Genomic DNA, 19,241 nt, shown 5'->3' with positions numbered 1-19,241 from the left:
GAAGTTAGCGAACCCGAGGAACTGCTGAATGTCCTTCTTGTTTTCCGGAGTCGGCCAAGCGGAGACGCCTGCGACCTTGACGGGGTCCATTTCGACGTGGTTGTGGGAGATGATGACTCCGAGGTACTCGATTGACGATTTTTCAAAGTCGCACTTCTCCGCTCGAAGGTACAACTTGTGCTCCCGGAGTCGCCGTAAGACCTCCTGGACAATCTGCCGGTGTTTCCGGAGGTCGGAATGGGCGATCAAGATGTCGTCAAGGTAGATCATGACGTCTCCGGAGAGGATGAGGTCCTGAAAAATGTCATTCATCATCGTTTGGAACGTCGCGGGAGAGTTTGTCAGGCCGAAATACATCACCAAGGGCTCGAACAGGCCTCGGTTAGTCCGGAAAGCCGCTTTCCACTCGTCACCTTCCTTGATCCGGACATTGTTGAAGCCCCAACGGACGTCGAGTTTGGTGAAGTAACGAGCGCCTTTGAGCCGGTTGATGAGGTCGTTGATCAGCGGAAGGGGGTACCGGTTTTTGACAGTCATTGCGTTGAGAGCACGGTAGTCCTGGACGAAGCGGAGTCCGCCGTCCTTCTTCTTGACAAAGAAGACCGGAGACGCCATCGGAGACTTGGAGGGGCGAATCCGGCCCGTCGAAAGCCCTTCCTCGATAAACGCGTCGAGCTCGCGTTGCTCGAGGGGCGAGATGGGGTACACCTTGCAGTTGGTGGGCTTAGCGTCGGGGACGAGTTCAATGGCGTGGTCCCAGGCTCTCCGCTCCGGTAGCGTGTCGAAGGACTCCTTGTTGAAGACGTCCTGGAACTCCTTAGCCCAGTCCGGGATCTCGGAGGGCGGAGGGGCGGAGTTCCTGGCGAAGGCTTCGGCCAGGCGTTGCGAGACAGTACTGCCAGCGTATCTCTCCTCCGAGGGGCGGAACGAGGTGTAGAAGATGCGGTCACCATCTTCAAGCTGACCATCGTCATCGTCGTCGTCGGAGTCCGGCGTCCAGATCAGGCAGGCCGGAGTCGTCACCGGAGACGGAATCGTCTCCGTCATCAGACCCAGAAAGGTCCATGGCGCAGACCGAGGGGAACGGGCCGGAGCGGAGACGCTTCTGAAGCGACCGGAGTCGCCGCAACTCGGTCCGTTCGACCCGCTCTTCCTCACGGCAGGTTGAGCAATTGCGGGGGGCACCGTGTCATCTTGACCTCCTTGGTTTCCCAATTGATCTCTGGGTTATGTTTCCGCAACCAGGAATACCCCAGGATGAGGTCTTGCTTGCCAAGATGGGTGACGGCCAGCTGAACTCGTTCGGCATGGCCCTTGTAGCGCAGGACCAAGTCCGATCTCTGTTTGATGGAGCCAGCGTCATTGGGGGTGCCATCGACATTGAAAACCGGAATCGGCTGATCGAGGGTGCGGACCGGAATGCCATTCCGAGCAACATAGTTCGTGTCAATGAAGTCGGAGGTGGCACCACAGTCGACAAGCCCAGAGAGTGAGAGCTTCAACGCCTGGTGGTGGACTCGAGCTCTAACGGGAGGTGGAGGGAGTTCGCCCCAGGGGCAGCGGCAACGGTGTACTGCTTGGGCAGTTTCTTTTCCCAGGCAGTGAGGCGGCGGAGGACGATGACCGGAGTCGCGGGCGGAGTCGGAGACGGAGTCGAGGCGGGGGCAGGAGAGGGTGTGTCTTTCGTTTCGGGCTCATTGTAGGGCAAGGAACTGCATTCATCATACAAAGAGGCAAAACGATTTATAGACGCGAACGAGGGCACACCAGTCACTCGTCGCGGGGACAAAATCCTCTCCGGCCATCGACTCTGCTGCCGTCTCCGGCAGGGCAGCTGTGTCCGTGTAGCGGGCGATCAACTCCGCTAACATCTCATCACCGAGTTGTTGGATCACCTCGTCGAGGATGTCCATTGAGCGGACATCGGCGGGGAGGGGGCAATCCCGGCGAGATGGTTTGGGTCGCCGCACCTGAAGCAGGCGCGACGAGGGGCACCCCGAGCCCTGGTGCGATCCAACTCCATAGGGACGGGAGCTGGAGGCGCCGGAGCGGGGCGCGGGCCGCGGGTGGCACGACCGGAGCCGCCGGGCGGAAAGGGGCCGGAGCCGGGATGCGGTTGACCGGAAACGGAGTCCGAATCAAACCGCCAGGCGTCTTGGGGGCGGCTGACTTGATCAGCTTGGCCCGGACCAGGGCCTCGTATTGACGGAAGGCCCGGGTGCGCCAGCTAAGGTAATCCCGGAGGTCCGGGGGTCGTTCGAGGACGTGATTCCGTTGTTGATCAGGGGATCAAGTCCGTGGCGGAACTTGGTCACCTTGACCAGCGCGTCTTCAATCCGGCGAGGTCCATCAGGTCCTCGAAGTCGTCGGTGTACTGGTAGACATCCTTTGTACCCATGTGATAGGCGGAAGTCTCCAGCTTGGAGAGAGCGTGATCTTGCTCATTCTCCTCGACGAACCGGAGTCGAAACTCGAAACGAACGAGCCCCAGGACGGAAACGGAAACGGGGCTTTGCTTCCGTGGCGCTCCGCCCATTGCTGAGCGGGTCCTTCTGCCATAAACGACATGGCATAGCGGACAGCCTTTTCCTCGCCGCCTCTCCGTTGACCACGAAGGCCTCAGGGGCAAGGCGGGCGTAGGTGCGGACCGCGTAGAGGAAAGGCGGCCGGCGTTTCCGGGTCGCCGTTGAAGGTGAACGGGGGGTTTGGTCGCAAGACCAATTTTGAGGCGAGGTTGATGTCGCCAAAAAGGGCTTCGAGTCGCCCTGGACCGGAGTCGGAGTCGGAATCGACGTCTCCGGCGATGGTGTTTGGGGTCCGCCAGCATTATTAGCGGCGGCAGCGGCAGCGGAAGCCTGGTTGGTGAGTAAAGCAAGGGCCTCAGTTAGGCTATCGATTTTCGCCTCGAGTGAGTCCAGCCGGGCGTCTGCGGTAGGAGTGACTCCGGACGGCATGACGGGTGCGGGGACCACAGGAGTAGAGGAGGAGGGGACAAGTGGCAGGGGCGGTGACGAGGGCGGAACGGACTCGTACTCGAGCCTGAGTCAGCGCCGAACCTGGCAATCTTGTCCGGTTGATCCCGTAGAGAGTTTCTTCTGCTGTAAGGGCAACCCCGGAGGCCTGAGATCAAGGTCCTAGCAGGGGAGGATCCGAAGAGTGAACATTGGTAAGCGAATACAAATGAAGCTGACCTAGCAGGGGAGGATCCGAAGAGAAGAAACTCTAAGGGTCCGCCTGCTAGGTAGCTGACTATATACTGCTTGTCCGTAGCTGCCGCTGTCGGGCACAGAAGGCTTGGGCGGCGTCGCAGGCGAGGTCCCAGGGCGACCGTCGGGAGGGCGTTGACGGATCGGTGATTGTGCGGGCGAGATGGAGGGCCGGACCGGAGACGGAACCGGAGTCGGACCGGAATCGGAGGCGTCTCCGAGGGGCCGAAAGGGAGGTTCCCCTGACAGTCTTCCCTTGGGTGAGGCCTACTGCCGTTAAGGCTTGTGCCTACTGCAGCACCCCAGGCTGCACACCCTCACACCTCCACCTCTCCGTAGACATCCGGGGACATCTCCGACCCTCTGTCGCTACCCTCCAGTGGTCATGGCTGGCCGCCATTCCCATTGGTCCTCTCCGAGACTCCCCGGCCCTTGGACCAGACCAGACTCCTTCTCTCTCCGCTCCATGCCTCTCCCTCTCTGTTTCCAGCTGTCACGTCATGGTCCCAAGCAGAGATGCCCAGAGGCAGTCTGGACCCCAAAGCCCTTTCTGGGCCTTCTAAGGATGCCTGGGCTTCTCCCTTGGCATCACGGTCCCAGACCTGCTTCTCCAGAGCTTCGAGGGCTACTCAGCATTCACTAAGGGTCTATTAGCAATACCTGACCTCTTGTCAAAACCTGGGTTCAAAAACCCTTTTTCTTTACCCTTTAAACCTTTTATTTTGGCCCTGGTTGATAAGATAAGACAAGGAGGAGATAAGATGGACGATAAGATGGTGATTGGATCATCAGATGTCGATGTTGATATTGATTGACAGCGTGGAGTTGGACATGAGGCAAACAGTATATAAAGGCATGACTAAAGTATAATGTCATTGCCTCTCGTATTAGACATAGTAAACATATGGTAGTAGTGTATATAAGTAGAGTAGATTTTGTCTTGTACCCCAGTCTTCGAATTGCATCATCTTTACGATATCTTTTCACAGTGCTTCTTGCTTGCCTTCACTGGCCAACTGGCATCCTCTGATTTGATGTTGTTTGTGACATGTACTCATTGAATACATCTGAGTCCTTCCTTGTATCTCCCGCCCCAGCAGCCCCACCCCTGCATCAATATCTGTCCCGAGCGACTCCCAGACTGACCCGTGTTGATTTCCAACACATTTATTATTAACAAACCATGGTCATAAAAAGCTAGTCTTAATATATTCTAAATGTTATGCTCTAATACAGAACTTTATTTCTCCTTGACCGGATTATGTGTTCTTTTCTTGATTATCAATTAAAGCTACTAAATATTAGAATTATGTTTTGCTTTGGGAACAATCTTTAGCAGAAGCCCTGGTGTGATTTAATACTTTGAAGGAATATTACTCTCACCAGTCTCAGACCCAATTGCTACTACAATGCTGTATATGTAGGACACTTTTTATTTACAGCTAATCAGTTTGTGCTATACTGCTTATTGGCCCTACCTTAAATCATACTGACCCATTTCATTTAATTCTGTCAGTCACAATCACATTAGACTTCTTGGCTGAAAAGGACCTGTGAAAGTCCCTACTGAGGTAGGATACTGAAATCCGGACAAAATTTTGAATTTTTTTTGACAGAGGTTTGACCAGAATTCAGACAGAAATCGAGCCCGAAGCAGACATCTTTGATCTGAAATCTGGACAAGAGAATCAGGGCTTGGACAGGTCGAATCTGAGTCTAGATAAAACTGCCAGGCTGGGCAGGAAAATCATCTGAAAGTAGGCAAAAATGTGATATTTACTGCAAAATCAGGCTCAGAAGAGGGGCAATTGGAGGCTTGTGAAAATATTGTCCTTTCCATCAAATTTCAATAGAAATAGCTTTTTCAGCAATTTTTCAGCTACTTTTTGTACTGTGAGACTTTTTGGAGGTTAGAATGGAATCTGGACAAAAAATTAGCATTTTGGCTATGTCTGATCCAAATCCGGACAAACTGAGTCAAGTACATATGATGTCTAAAAAATCCGGACAAATTTCAGCCGCAATCATTTTCAGAATCCTACCTTAGTAGGGACTTTTACTGGTCCTGGGCAAAATATTTCAGTAGGGCACAGGTCACAGTCAAATTTTTCAGTCCCAAAGCATCCCAATTGGGAAGATTTTCAAATTTTCCATGCCTGTGGCACACGAAATTTCCTAATCGGATAATAGGTCATACCAAATTCAGCAATTAAACATTTCAGCCAAATGGTCATGGGTCACAGGCCCTGCTGAATTGATTGAAATGGGTCAGTAACATAGTTTAGCAAAAACAAGTAAATTTACATCAGGATAAACAGACGATATGACAGAATTTGAACAAGGAGCTGGCAGAGAGTGTGACATGACAACCACTTAATTATCTCCTTGTCGCTCAGTCATAATACCTAACAACCAGCTACACCGACGCCCGCAAGCTCCCATGAAAGCGGCTGCTGGTCTAGAGGTATGATTCCTGCTTTGGGCTTTATCCGCTCTTGCAGGAGGTCGCCGGTTCAATCCCGGCGTAGCCCCTTTTTGGTGATCTTCCCTGTTCTATATTTATTCGCTAGAATCATTTGAACTGCGAACCATCTGTCATAAGTTGCGGGTGGTGAACTCACTTCTCCCCCCATTAAGCCCAGTTAATCTGCTTATCAGCCTTTTTCTATTTTGTTGCCTGCTCATTGAACATTCTCAATGCTTCATTCTGCTTCATTAAAGTTGGAGACACAAAAATATGCTGACAGTAGTCGTCTAAGCAAACTGCTTTCCTTTTCATCCATATATATTTTGGCAGCTGTCATTTCATGCCTCCAATGTTTTTCTTTACACTATGTACTGTATCAAATTTTTCGGAATGGTGAAATCAAAAATGACGTAGTATCTCCTGGGTCCGTCTATTTTCCCACCATAACCTTCATGCGATAATCCAAAGCAAATGCCGAACACACAAGGGTCATCGAGCTCACCTCCCTCCGCATACGTGTACCCGGCCAGGTCGTTGCTAAGCAGCTCTATCCAACCTGCTTCGCAACCAACGACTGATGATGTAGCGACTCGGACGATGGTGGATATCCGATCTCGCCAGACCTCAGCCCCAACTGACAGTCGCCCACCCCATAAGCGAACTTCCACCACCCTCACAGCAGCCGCCATAACACCTCGCCGTCCTCGATCCGTTTCTGACTCGTCAGTTTCACCAACACCTGCTGAATCGCCAAAAAAGAACCGCAGGAAACGTCGGCAGGGCTCAAACAACACTCCCAACTTTCGCCACTTCCCAGGTGAAGCTGGACCCTCCACTCTCCCCCGAAAATTTTCAGCCACCAACTCCGCCGGTCCCGCAGAACTTACCCCTGACAGTCTCGCGGTTTTATCGACGTCGACATCTATTGCATATGTTGCTTCTCCGTCTGAAAGCCCCTCAACAACCATAACAACTCCACCTGAACCACGCGCACGTCCAAAACAGGTTCCTGTGAGCGACGACCCACTCCCTCCAGAAGAAGTCCCCGACGCGCCTGACGCTTCCTTCTTGGCCCCATGGAATACCGATATCGTTCATTTACCCCCTCTCCCCACTTCCTCCGGCGCGGCGTCTCACAGCGAACGCTCTGTGGCTATCTATCCTCGCCTACCAAGTAGTTTGGGCAGTCGAGAACGTTCTGCCAGTCGATCCTCAACATCACAGCTGCGACAAGATAGCGAGCCTCCGGAGAACCAAGGGAACAAACAGAACAAACTCTCTAACTCTTCCCAAACATCTCTTTCAAACGGTATATCAGGCTCCGTTTCTGGTTCAGCTTCTGGCTCAGACGCTAGCGACTTATTCCAATTCATGACTGTCCGTTTTCAACACTCTCAAGACGATCACGGTCACCATGTTATCATTGGACGGGAGGGGAAACTGTCGCGCTGTGAAGACGAGGCGAGTTTCGTTTGTCCGTTGCATTTCCCCTTATCTGAATGCTATTGTAGCCAATACGCACGCCTGGCGCGGTACAGGGGTTCGGCGTTTTGATAGCTGTGGAAGAGTTGGATGATACGCTATTAGTCCGTCAAGTCTCTGAAGTGCGTCAACCTTTAGTTGTACGACCCCTTGCTAAAGCTAGACACGCAGAATGCCGAAGAACTCCTCGGACTTCCTCCGCACTTCCTTTTCTCTCTCGAATGCTTCACAGACACGCTACCAGAGTCTCAAATAGGTGTTATCTGGGACAACCTTCAGTTCTTATCAGAAACTGACCTCAACGCTCAAGACGAAGAAGGTTCGCCGCACGTGTTTCTCCTGACTGGCTGGGGTGCACCAGGAAGCGCCAAAAATGGCGACCTCACTGCAAACGGCGATCGCCGTGTTTGGACCTGTTGGTGTGCAGTTCATAGACCCTCAGATCCTAGTGGCAATGCCGACACAAGTATCATCATTATGGAATTTGAGCTGGAGCGAGACACATTAAACCCACTTTACCCGCCAATATCAGAAGACACAGGTGCAACTCTAGGCACCCCGGGATCTGTTGGAAGTGGAAGTGGAGGTGGAACAGATGGAACGGGCACTGAGAGAGGCGCTTCTACGGATGGTTCAGCGACATTAATGCCATCCCGGAATGGATCATCGAACGACCTGGGCCCAACATTGTTCGTTCCCAGCGCTGAAGATATTCTTGAAAGTACAACCTCTCGGGCGAAACCGTTACCTGCCCTTGAACGACTCCGACGAATCGCTCGAGGGGAACGACCGCCGACGTCACCCTCAAGTACTCCTTCGGATCCATTAGGAGCACCACAGGGCCTGCCTTTGCGGTCACGTCGTACACGTCGTGGGACTGGCCCTAGTATGAGCGGTGGGGTTGGAATGATGGATGTTTTTGCGGTCATGGCGCAAATCAACGAACAATTGGGAGACGCTCCGGACCTGAACGCGTTCTTGCAGGTCGTGGTTGGGGTGATTAAAGACTTGTCCCAGTTTCATCGCGTTCTGGTTTACCAATTCGACGAAAGTTGGAATGGCCAAGTTGTTGCGGAGTTGATGGAGTGGTCAAAGACACACGATCTGTATCGAGGGTTGCATTTTCCCGCCGCGGATATTCCGGCGCAAGCGAGGCAGCTTTATGGAATCAGTGCGTGCAACACTTATACTTTTACTCTCTAACCATCGCGAAGATAAGGTTCGGTTGTTATACGATCGGTCACAGGCTACTGCTCGAATCGTCGTAAGAAATCGAGAGGACCTCAAGACACCATTAGTGCGTTCAGTCTTCTCCTTTACATCGACAACAACTCTCAATCATTCTAGAACATGACTCATTGCTATCTTCGAGCCATGAGTCCCATACATGTCAAGTGTGCGCATACTTTTAGTAAGTTTTACAACTTAAATGTTGAACCTTCTCTAGATCTAGAAAATATGGGCGTGAGAGCGTCCATGTCTGTGGTGGGTTGTTCGAGTTTTCTATTCGACGCCCAGTTATCAACACTCTTCGCAGTCAATAATGGCGTTTGGGGCCCTCTGGGGCCTTGTTTCTTGTCATTCATATGGCTCTCATGGCATGCGTGTCTCATTTCCTGTTCGGCAAATGCTACGTTTATTGAGTCAATCGATATCAAGAAATATTGAGAGGCTCAGTTACGCGCAACGGCTGACGACACGAAAGTTGGTAAGTGTTTTCTGGTATTTTTGCTCCTTCCAATGACTCTATGGTGGTTAGATCAACACAATGGCAACAGATAACCATCCGGTATGTCAAGACTCTACCGCAGAATATCTCCTGAATGCGGTCAGACCGGCTACATTGTCAGCAACGCGGATGATCTCCTGGGGTTATTTGATGCAGATTTTGGTGTCCTTGTTGTACGTGCGAGCCTTTCGACAAGAATTGGATCACAACGTTTTCAGATCGGTCAAGCTGCCAAAATGCTCGGACCGAACGACCATGGGCAAGAGATCCTGGTAATGACTGAATATTTGCGCCTTAAGCAATTTACGTGCGACACTCCCGTTCTGACTATTGTCTGCACATTCCGACCATTTTACTAGGACGATTCAAGTATCCCAGGGTGTTACCATTGATTTTGAGGACCTTGCGCTTTTGGACGGGCTCGATGTTCTGGCTGGCATGCTCTATGTTCCGCTTTCCAGTGAAGGCAAGGATTTCATATGCTTCCTTCGCAAAGGTCAACCGCGACATGTTCATTGGGCGGGCAATCCAAACTTGAAGAGCGATGCTCCGCCAGATGCGGTATTACAACCCCGGAAAAGTTTTGCGATTTGGTCAGAAACTTTGGCAGGAAGGTGCCGGGCATGGACAGACGAGCAACTGGAGACAGCGGGTGTGTTAGCACTCGTCTATGGCAAGGTCAGGCTAAATCAACTTTATTCATGTGCGTCCTCATTCGCATGCAGTTCATCGAAGTGTGGCGACAGAAAGAGAATGCCCTGCAAACCACGCGGCTTACGAATCTGTTGCTTTCCAATGCCTCGCATGAGGTCCGGACACCATTAAATCATATCATCAAGTATGAATGCTCCTGGCCGATTTCTATTATCCTACTGACGAATCATATAGCTATCTTGAGCTTGCTCTCAATGGTCAGCTGGACGATGAAACTCGTGACAACTTGAACCGTTCTCATGCTGCTTCCAAGGTAGATTCTCTTGCTCATTACCTAACTTTCATTGACCACATTTTTAAGAGCTTGTTGTTTACTATCAATGATCTTCTAGATCTAACAAGACTTGAAAGCGGAAATGAAACCTCCTTCAACGAGCCATTCGATTTGCAGTTCACAATTGAAGATGCAACCCATCTGTATCGTAAAGAAGCTCAACGGAGGAACCTCGATTTCAGGTTAGATCTTGATCAGTCGCCCAAAACAGTCGTGGGGGACGCCAAAAAGATTCGGACAGTGGTTCAAAATCTGACTGCCAATTCTTGTATTTTACAACGCCTCTGCTTTGTGAACTTCACTGACGGACCCACAGTGAAATATACGACTGAGGGCTATATCATGGTCGGGTGTATGCCATACGACGAGCCCGAAGGGCTTCGCAGTTCCAATCAGACGGCTGTCGAGATTGTTGTGGCGGACACTGGCTGCGGCATTCCTCCAGAACGACTGAGTAGCATATTCAGGGACTTTGAGCAGGTAGAATGGGCGGAAACCAAAACTAATACCAATAGCAGTACTGCGGGTGTTGGGCTTGGGCTTGCGGTGGTTGCGAGAATTGTAGAACAGTCGGTCTTTTCCGGTGCTCGACACCGTTGTGTGCTGACGCCTCTGCACAGACTGGGAGGCCAACTGAGAGTTGAATCAAAGGTCAACGAGGGTAGCCGCTTCTCATTTCTAATACCGCTCTCTCTGTCAGCCGACGGCGATGGTTTGATGAAACCCAGAACTCCACCCCGAACGTCTTCGAATAACTCCTCCAAATCGTTGCAAGTCCGGTCACGTCAAGGGAGCCTGGATTCATCTGGAGAAATTGATTCTCTCGTCGAAGCACTTGCCTCAAACCATATGCTTAGCCCCTCCCCAACTGGCAGCAGTTCACATCGAAGGACGCGATCATCCTCTCCAGAGTCTTTGCCTCTGGTTCCCCCTCATAACAATTTACGACCGGGAATATTTGGCGTCTCAGACTCCAGCACACCTTTGCGGCCCATCAAAGTCGACGGTTTCACCTTAGACACCGCTGCTCCAGAAAGCAATCGTTTCTCGCACACCAACTCCATTACCGCATCACCTGATCAACATATATTGGCCGATATTCTTCCACCATCACCCAAGTCGTCCAAGCAGAAGAAACAGATCGTCTCAGATACAGATTCTGAGTCCAAGTTGCGCGTTTTAATTGTCGAGGTAAGAGCTGTCTATCAAAGCTGTAGGACCGGCTTCACTATGGACCATAGGACGATGAAATAAACCGCATGATTCTGGCCAAACGACTACGTCTCGATGGACATGACGTTGTTACTACGACCAATGGCCAGGAGGGTCTCGATAAAGTCACCGGAGACCGTGAATACGACGCCATTCTCATGGACATACAGTCCGTCTATTCATCTACCGTATTGTTTGGAACTTGCTGAACCTGCTTGTAGAATGCCTATTTTGGATGGCTACCAAGCTACAGAGCGTATTCGGACGTTGGAGAAGGAAGACACTGGCCCCAATTCCCGAGTCACGAGTCAGCTCAACGGTGGACACATACCGATATTTGCCGTCTCCGCCAGTCTTCAAGAGAAGCGTCGTGACGAGCTTGCCAACTACGGGGTTGATGGCTGGATACTGAAGCCCATAGATTTCAAAAGACTCAAGGTTTTACTGAACGGAGTTACTGATCCAGATGCCCGTAGTTTGGCAGTATATACTCCCGGCTGCAGCTGGGAAGCCGGAGGCTGGCTTGGACATCCGCCGCCCTCTTGACGGCTCATTTTTCTTGCTCTTCAAGTTGTACAACATCATTGGATTGCAATTTGCAATGGACAGATAGTTTATATTCACGCTACAAACGTTGTCTGTATCAATACCAGGAGATCGCTGTGTATTGTCATTTCAGAGTGTACTCAAGTATAATGTAGAACTAGATGTTTTGGGTCACATGGGCGTGTTTTCTCATCACTAGTGCACGTGCTATGTTTTTTTTTTTTTTTTTTTGAATCACATTTATATTCCGCGGGCAAGTACGCTACTGCTACTAAGGCGCGGTGCTCGTAAAAGCAGCCATCGTGGGTGCGTCGGACAACAGGGCAGAGCCGTTCCACTTTGGGGGTTTATGGTGTAGGTGTCGTTGTGGGCACGTGCTATGTTGTCAGTTTTCTTCGACGCATATGATGTGGCAAGCTCTTGCTCACCTTTTGGCTGCCTGTCCGATATCCAACCGTCGAATTATCGTGCGGGCTCGTTGGGTCCCTTGAGGCTCGAATCTGGACTTTGGCGCCTACTTCCAAAAGGGTCCTACTCAGTCCAAGATCCTTCCAGCCAAATTTCGTGCGTTCTCCATGAGGCGTACTTGCACTTTTGTTAGTCTTCGAGGATAAGTTATGCCTGCATCGCACGCTTCCAACCGATCTTACAAGGTGCATTCTCAGTATCAAGATGCAACTCAAAATGGCTATTGTCTCTTTCTTTCGGGATATATAACATCGCGCTTTCTAGCTGAGCCTGCCTTTTCTTTCAAGTCAACTTGGACTACTACTTCACACTGCGACAATGCCTGCTCAAAATACGCCGAAAATCGAAGGTGGGTGGGTTCTCCTCGGCTGCGAACCATTAACTGACGGATATTCGTCCGCCAAGGTGGTCATGGCGGTAAAGGAGGCGACGGGCATACAGGCGGAGACGGAGGAGTTGGACGCGGCGTTCATATGAACATGACTGACGTCCACCGCTTCGCTCATATCAGAGGTGGGCCCAATCGTCTATTTCATTATAGCGTTCTTAATCCCCAATTTCATAGGCGGAGACGGAGGCGATGGTGGAAAAGGTGTCGGCAAGGGCAAAACGAAAGGCGGCAACGGCGGCGAAGGGGAGGCGCCCCGTTTGTTTAACGGGCTTATCGAGCTGCCGGCCCACACCAAAGTCCCCCGCGTTTCGATCGACACATTCTGCGACGAATACCATCTCGCCACGCTGAAGAAGGGCCTGAAGAAGCACAAGTTCAACTCCGTCGGCGGACTGCTGCTGGTATCGGAAACTGATTTGCAAAAGCTGAAGTTTGGGCCAGGGGAGATAGCAGAGATGAAAGGAGCGTTGCGACAGTTTTGCCGGGCCAACAAGATCAAGACGCTTGATTAGTGTGCAGTGCTCGTAGTGTACGTGGGCGAATTTTCATACATTTTACGCAATTTTGGTTGAGTGAGTCGTTAAATGGTTGCATTAACTTGGGCTTCATTGGGCAGACCCAAGCCATTAAATCGTGATTTGAGATAACGAAAAATTCCCGAACGTAATCAAACGTGAGCCTGGCATGGGTTCTATAAAACCATAGAAGCTCGCCTTTCTATGGGTCTCCACAGGGTATTTCCTGGCCATTGCGATGTTGTCCTTCAAGTTCTGGACCTGGCGTCCTACGACGAGCTTTTTCCGTTTCTTGCCAATCCTCATCCACAGGAGAAACTCAAAGCCGGACCCATCCATGCAAGAGCGGCGCTCCTCGCTTGATTCGTTTGATATGCCGATAACTAGCAGTCCAATACATGACAACGACGAGCCCCAGAGCGATGCACCGTCAACAGCGATGAACGTATTTTTGTTCTCGCTAAGGACCTTGGGCTCGATTTCAAGCAATGTGCCGTTTGGGGGTATACTCAACAGTGCTATTGACCCACTGCTCGATATTCTGAATCGGGTCGATGTAGGTCAATGCCTTTTCATTTTTTGAGTCGCTTGATCTGGTTATAGCAAAAATCCCTGAACGAACGTGGGCTGGTCCAGCTTGCGTCTCGTATCGACATGCTCTCTCCAATCGTTTCCGAGAGCAAGGCCCGTGACGGACAAACATTCATGAAAGCCCTCCAAGGGTGTGTTACTCTTCCGGACGCATGCTGAGAGCGCCGGTTCATGACCTTTGACAGCGAATTCGTTTCGATACAAAGTGATCTGAAGCAAGCCCAGGCGCAAGGCAAGTTGGCGCAGTTTTTCAACAGCGACGACAATGCATCCGCGATCTCGCGGCACAACGCCGCTTTGGCACAGCTCATAGCCGATTCCACGGTCAGCATTGGTTGTCTCCGTCCCGGAAATTGTACTGAGGACTTCTTCTTCAAGTTCGCGAATGTCAATGAAATCTTGAAATCGATCCATGAGCTTGAGGTTCGTCGAGTTCCCCGCTGACAGTGAGAAGACAAGCCTCAAACTGGCTGAACAGGCAGCAAAACTCGAGGCTGTCGCACCAGGTATGGGAAAGCCATTCCGCTTTGCCAGCAGCAGCTGATATAGGTGGTAGGCCGATATGATATTGATGCAATCCGAGGTACTTGGCGCCATTCTCTCGTAGCAGCCGGAATGTTATTTTGAATGCACGCATAGGTGGCACGGGAGGCACGGGCGGCAAGGGAAACATAGGTGGCGCTGGAGGGGCAGGAGAAGGACCGGATGTCGAACTGGACACCGATCCTGGTTTGGATGTCCGGGTCAACAGTATCTCGGGGGGGTATGGGCGGCACTGGGGGAGAAGGAGTTGAGGTTGGCGGAGAGGGGGGCATTGGAAAGGCGCCTATTGTTAGATTCCTGCGTGGACGGAAGAAGTGAAGTTAGTGAACCACTAGTGACCCTCAGGCGAATGTTAATGGAATCATGAACAACGAGGAGTAATGTAGCTGTAGCTTACTTTGCACATTAAGAGATATATATTCAAGTTCAGACAAAGCCTGAAGATATTCGTTTGTCCTTGTCAACCGCCTCTGGCTTGTGTGTGTGTGGGAAACAGACTGCAGAAAAATGGCTCTTTCTTTGCATCCGGCCACATATAGAAAGCTGGTAGCTGTTTAGATTAGATACGAAGAGCGGGTATTTGTCGTCGGGCGAAGAGTGTTGCAATTTTCGCTTCAGTCACGTGACGGGACGTTTTTTTTTTTTTTTTTTTTTTGTATCTGCATTTATATACCGCTACAAGCACACTAACTGCTAAGACGCGGTGGCCAGGACAATAGAGCTGTCTGGCCGCTCGATAGGGTGTTGCGCCGGGTTTGGATTCAGGCCGGTTGTGGTGTAGCGAATGGTGACGGGACGACCAACCGAAGCAAAACTTGGAAGGTTTGCAGTTGGGATGAGTGTGTCAACATCTCATATGTGCTTCACAAGTTCCCGTATGGGCGTCAACTAGCTTGGAACCTCGTCTCAAGTTGGAAAGTCGAATCTTTGTCATCGGATGACAGCGGCCGCGCGACTGCCGGGCCTGTTGACCCGCATCCGAGTCGTTGTTGTCGTCCTCCATGAAGGTAGAAGACATCTTCCACCAGGTATGCTTTCCCCGACTACCAATCCTTTTGCTGAATCGAAACGGCAGCAACCGCCACCAACCAGCAACCCATACCTCTCTGATCCTGCGTTACCCGGGCTACTCAAACGCCTCTTGCCGCCAGAGTTTGCTCCGTTTGCTGCGTGGTGAAGACGTTGAGAAACAAACTCTTAGTGTTCTGGCCACGGTTGAACCAGACCTCATCCGACTGGGGGATGAATTAATCAACGGTGATTGAAACCGCGAGTGCATCGTTTGACCGTCGTTGATTGTTACCTCCTAGTCATTCGCCCAATTGCTCCCCTTGTGAAAGAGCCTACTCTGACCCAATACGACTCATGGGGGAACCGAGTCGACAACCTGCAAGTATCTGAAGGCTGGAAGATCCTCAAAGCGTTCACTTGCAAAGAAGGACTCATAAGCATCGCCTACGAACGCAGATTCCGCGACAAGAGCCGTGTCTGGCAATTTGCCAAAAGCCTGCTCATGGTCGGCGACTGCCATGTGGTACATATATCGCTTGAAATCTCTGCTAAGTATACTCAAGTCCACAGATCATGTGTCCATATGCTATGACGGACGGTGCTGCGAGAGGTGCTTGACACGAGACGACGAGGAAACGGCGTCTGAACTTTATGCAGTCATGGAGCTTGCTGGTTCGACTGAAATGAAGGCACAAGTCCTGCCTCGACTGATCAGGTACAGCAAATTACTACTCATGTTCAGGCTAATTCATTGGAGTAGCTCAGATCCCGATAATGCCTACATTTCCGGACAGTGGATGACTGAGGTAAGATTTGTCTCTCGATTTTGCCGCTCAAACGTCAATTAGTCGACTGGTGGGTCTGACGTATCTCGCACGGAGACAGTTGCACGACCAACCCCCGCCCAGCCGGGCGATCTTGGCCCTGCATACCTCCTCGGTGAGCTATTTTCCTTTCCTTGGAAAATGGTGGGCTGAAATGCAGTAGACGGTTTTAAATGGTTTTCGAGTGCTGCAGAAGGAAACATGTCCGTTGCCCTCGCCCGTTCAGAGTCCAGCCACGGGACTGGCGGACTATCTCTTTTCCTCGTTCCCGTCAGACTACCGCCATTTCCCACTCCTTTATCCAACAACATTCTTCTCCATCGTCTCAAAGACAAAGTGGGCACGAAGGCGGTTCCCACAGCAGAACTTTCTCTCAATGGCGCCCGCGCTTGGCTAATTGGAACCCCTGGGGCGGGTATTCGGACAATTGCGCCGGTTCTGAACATCACCCGCATCCATTCATCGATATCGTCCGTTGGCTCGCTGATGCGATGTCTTTCTCTGGCTCGCGCCTATGCTGGCGTCCGCGAAGTCGATGGTGGCAAGCTCTTAACGACCGTTCCCGCCCACATGGAGACACTCGCGCGTGTGAGCATCTTATATCGCGCGCTAGTTCACCTTCTCTTCGGCGTTATTGGGCTGCTGGGGAGAACCGAGTGTGGATTGGCGAGCGAGGAGGAACAGGTCCGGCTTCGGATGTTGACACCCACAGTCAAGGCCTTTGCGGCATTGCATGCAGTATCAGCGATGGAAGAGTGCATGGCGGCCATGGGTGGCCAGGGCTACATGGAAGAAACGGGAATGGGAAGGTGAGTGTTCTGTTTACCGTCTAGTCCAACTAACCGAGAACAGGCTGATCCGTGATGCCCTTGTGGAGAAGATATGGGAGGGAACGATCGAGGTGCTCGCTCACGATTTAATTCGCGCGAGCCGAGGGAAGGGCGTCGAAATGTTCTGCCGTGTATGCCCAATCTCTTTTCGTTTTCGTAGGTTCCAACCTGTCTTCTAGTGGGGCCAGAGTATCCTCGATGCCGCTCCAAGGAGAACTCCATCGACTGCCTTGTTGCAGAAGACGGTCACAAATCTCCCCAGCATCTTTCTCAAGACACGGAATCCGCTTCTGGGCCGGACGATTCTCACTCTGTTTGGGCACATCTCCAGCGCGCTATTCCTTTTGGAGCATGCCAACTGGTCACGACGCTCGGAGGACACCAGTTTCATCGCAGATGCCGCGGTGTTTGAGAGGTGGGTTGAAGAAGGCGGGCTGAAGGATGCGCTTCAGGAACTCGAGGTCTTGGACTCGGATAATCTGGTGCAAGACCGGATTCGGGATAATTTGTTGCTCGTTGGTTTGGTCAAGGCGAAGCTATGAAGTCACTTCGTGCTTCCGGACTCTTCATTATGCCACATCTGCCATTCAAGTTGGGCTTAATACCATCGATCGGCGCGGATTATTTCCACTTATACCCGGATGCTCTTTCCAAATAGTGAATTCAAAATCGAGGAACTTTCAAGCTTGACCGGTACCGTTGATAGACACTACTTGACCAGAATTTTCGACAATTCCGAGTCCATGTATGTGTATAGATGTCAGACCAGTGTGGTGGTTAAGTTGCCGTGAACTTGAGGCTGTTACCATTCGAGTTCTTTGTTTCCAAATGATTCTTCATAGAAGTCGAAACAAACTGGATTGGATTGACGAAGCTCGTAGAGGAGCAAGTTATCGAAACACTGCTATGAATTGAAGTCGTCGCAAATTCAGAGACAAGGCGCGGCTATGCAACAACTTGCAACAAACGAGACATTAAAAGATGCGAAGAGCCTCCATCTTCTGCAAGAACCTGTGTAGTTTCCAAATCGTGCAGAATTTGATCTGCTTGTTCTGCGGCACCAGACAAATGAGCTACCCGACAGCACGCTGCGTGGATAGCCAGAAGTGTTGGAGATGGAAGTGACGGGACAGGGATACCTTGGGTTGCGCAATCGGCCAATGCATGAGGATCGACAGTGAATGTGACTCGGGCAGGTAAGAAAGCGATCGGATACGGGTCCATTGTCACGACGTTATATGTATTAGGCTGAAGGGCGTTCAGAAAATCGGTGCAAACTTCCGAATGATGTGGATACCTCGGCGTTCACGTCTTCTTCAAACCAAAAGTGCAAGGTATCAAACAACCCATGCAGGGCTGCGCTCATCGATATAGTGTTGAACGTTCGATGCACGTTCGTCCCAAGGAGCATCTCAGAGTTCATACCAAACTTCTCCAGGATTGCGAGTGCACTTGCAGCATAATTTGTCTGGGACAAGAATTAGTTTTTTGAGCAAAGAAATGAATTACATGCTGACTTTGTCTTGTGTTTGAGTACTTTCCTGAGCGGATTCCGAGAAGATGTGGGCACATTGAACCAACCCGGTCTGCCCTCCGACTGCCATGATGTGGGGGCCCAGCCACTGAATCTTCGGGATCGAGCTCAAGTTGAATATGCCAGTGAGTGTACAAGCATAGCCGTCACGAAAGAGAGCCTGGTCGAGATCGTCGAAAAGAATGGCAACAAGGCAGAGGAAGCAAACCTGCTTTCGCGCATCAACATTTGTGACTGGCGCGTTTCGCATTGCCGCCATCAAGTCTTGTCGCATCCTTTCGAAGGAGGAACGTGAAGGGTGTTCCGATTCAGTTGGCGCTGGGACGGTATCGGAGCGAAAGACAGAGGTATAAGATGGTAAATGTGAGTTGTAGGCAAGGATTACAGTACACACAAACTCGGAAGAGATGGTTACGATAGAGCAAACCAAGCTCCCACAATTTCTCGTAGGCACGTTCGAGTTGTGCTTCTGCGCGACACGACGTAATTTCATTGTAGAATGACGAATAAGCCGTCAGGTAGCATGGCCGTTGTTGGTGAGTCCAAAGGTCAAGCAGGAAAAAGCCGACCACTCGAGTCGCAACAAGTCGATCGCCGGATTTGGGCTCGTTGCGCCTGTGGCTTGCTTTTGCCAGTGCTTCTGCCTCTAATATAAATTCCCAGTTGCGTATCGCAGTGGCGGTGAAGTCTTGAGGAAGGTCGGCTACCTTAGGGAGGTCGTGCATGGGTCGTTGGGGGCAAAGGGGTTGTGACAATATGGTGTCACCACCTTTCTGTTGTAAGACTGGAATTTGTTGCTCGTTGGTTTAGTTGCATGAAATATTCAACATTTTTATCTTTATTTTCCCAGTCACGTGGACGTGTTCTTCGCCGTTCGCTAGTCTCGTACCCAGACGTTCTTTCG

General features: G+C 51.1%; 4 protein-coding genes across 4 annotated transcripts; 3 read left to right on the top strand and 1 right to left on the bottom strand.

Moving 5' to 3' along the window:
• Window positions 1-6,144: 6,144 nt before the first annotated feature.
• MIND_00872400 (ATP-binding cassette transporter) lies at window positions 6,145-11,630 on the top strand (the record flags this gene model as incomplete). The annotated part of the gene is made up of 18 exons (XM_037365383.1): window positions 6,145-7,143; window positions 7,185-7,277; window positions 7,327-8,326; window positions 8,370-8,452; window positions 8,503-8,551; window positions 8,603-8,640; window positions 8,693-8,863; window positions 8,915-8,944; window positions 8,989-9,057; window positions 9,103-9,191; window positions 9,244-9,562; window positions 9,610-9,722; window positions 9,773-9,851; window positions 9,900-10,140; window positions 10,189-10,441; window positions 10,493-11,063; window positions 11,114-11,253; window positions 11,306-11,630. The coding sequence occupies 18 exons, from the start codon at window positions 6,145-6,147 to the stop codon at window positions 11,628-11,630; spliced, it is 4,662 nt and encodes a 1,553-aa protein (XP_037218625.1).
• Window positions 11,631-12,416: 786 nt separating this feature from the next.
• On the top strand, window positions 12,417-13,001 carry MIND_00872300 (uncharacterized protein; the record flags this gene model as incomplete). Its single annotated transcript, XM_037365382.1, has 3 exons — window positions 12,417-12,447; window positions 12,504-12,611; window positions 12,664-13,001. The coding sequence occupies 3 exons, from the start codon at window positions 12,417-12,419 to the stop codon at window positions 12,999-13,001; spliced, it is 477 nt and encodes a 158-aa protein (XP_037218624.1).
• A 2,120-nt stretch (window positions 13,002-15,121) lies between these two features.
• On the top strand, window positions 15,122-17,345 carry MIND_00872200 (Acyl-CoA dehydrogenase NM domain-like protein; the record flags this gene model as incomplete). The annotated part of the gene is made up of 11 exons (XM_037365381.1): window positions 15,122-15,166; window positions 15,214-15,290; window positions 15,340-15,395; window positions 15,449-15,672; window positions 15,720-15,759; window positions 15,807-15,864; window positions 15,910-15,955; window positions 15,998-16,088; window positions 16,137-16,782; window positions 16,826-16,934; window positions 16,983-17,345. The coding sequence occupies exons 1-11, from the start codon at window positions 15,140-15,142 to the stop codon at window positions 17,343-17,345; spliced, it is 1,737 nt and encodes a 578-aa protein (XP_037218623.1). The 5' UTR covers window positions 15,122-15,139.
• Window positions 17,346-17,748: 403 nt separating this feature from the next.
• On the bottom strand, window positions 17,749-19,071 carry MIND_00872100 (uncharacterized protein; the record flags this gene model as incomplete). Its single annotated transcript, XM_037365380.1, has 5 exons — window positions 18,732-19,071; window positions 18,546-18,655; window positions 18,321-18,497; window positions 18,101-18,271; window positions 17,749-18,051 (listed from the first exon to the last, which is right to left on the bottom strand). The coding sequence occupies exons 1-5, from the start codon at window positions 19,060-19,062 to the stop codon at window positions 17,749-17,751; spliced, it is 1,092 nt and encodes a 363-aa protein (XP_037218622.1). The 5' UTR covers window positions 19,063-19,071.
• Window positions 19,072-19,241: the final 170 nt, after the last annotated feature.

The sequence above is a fragment of the Mycena indigotica genome, assembly GCF_014461135.1.
Source record: "Mycena indigotica strain 171206Taipei chromosome Unknown Mind.scaff0007, whole genome shotgun sequence".
Taxonomy (NCBI): domain Eukaryota; kingdom Fungi; phylum Basidiomycota; class Agaricomycetes; order Agaricales; family Mycenaceae; genus Mycena; species Mycena indigotica.
Note: the sequence above shows the minus strand (reverse complement) of the source record. Positions and strands in the feature narration are given on the sequence as shown.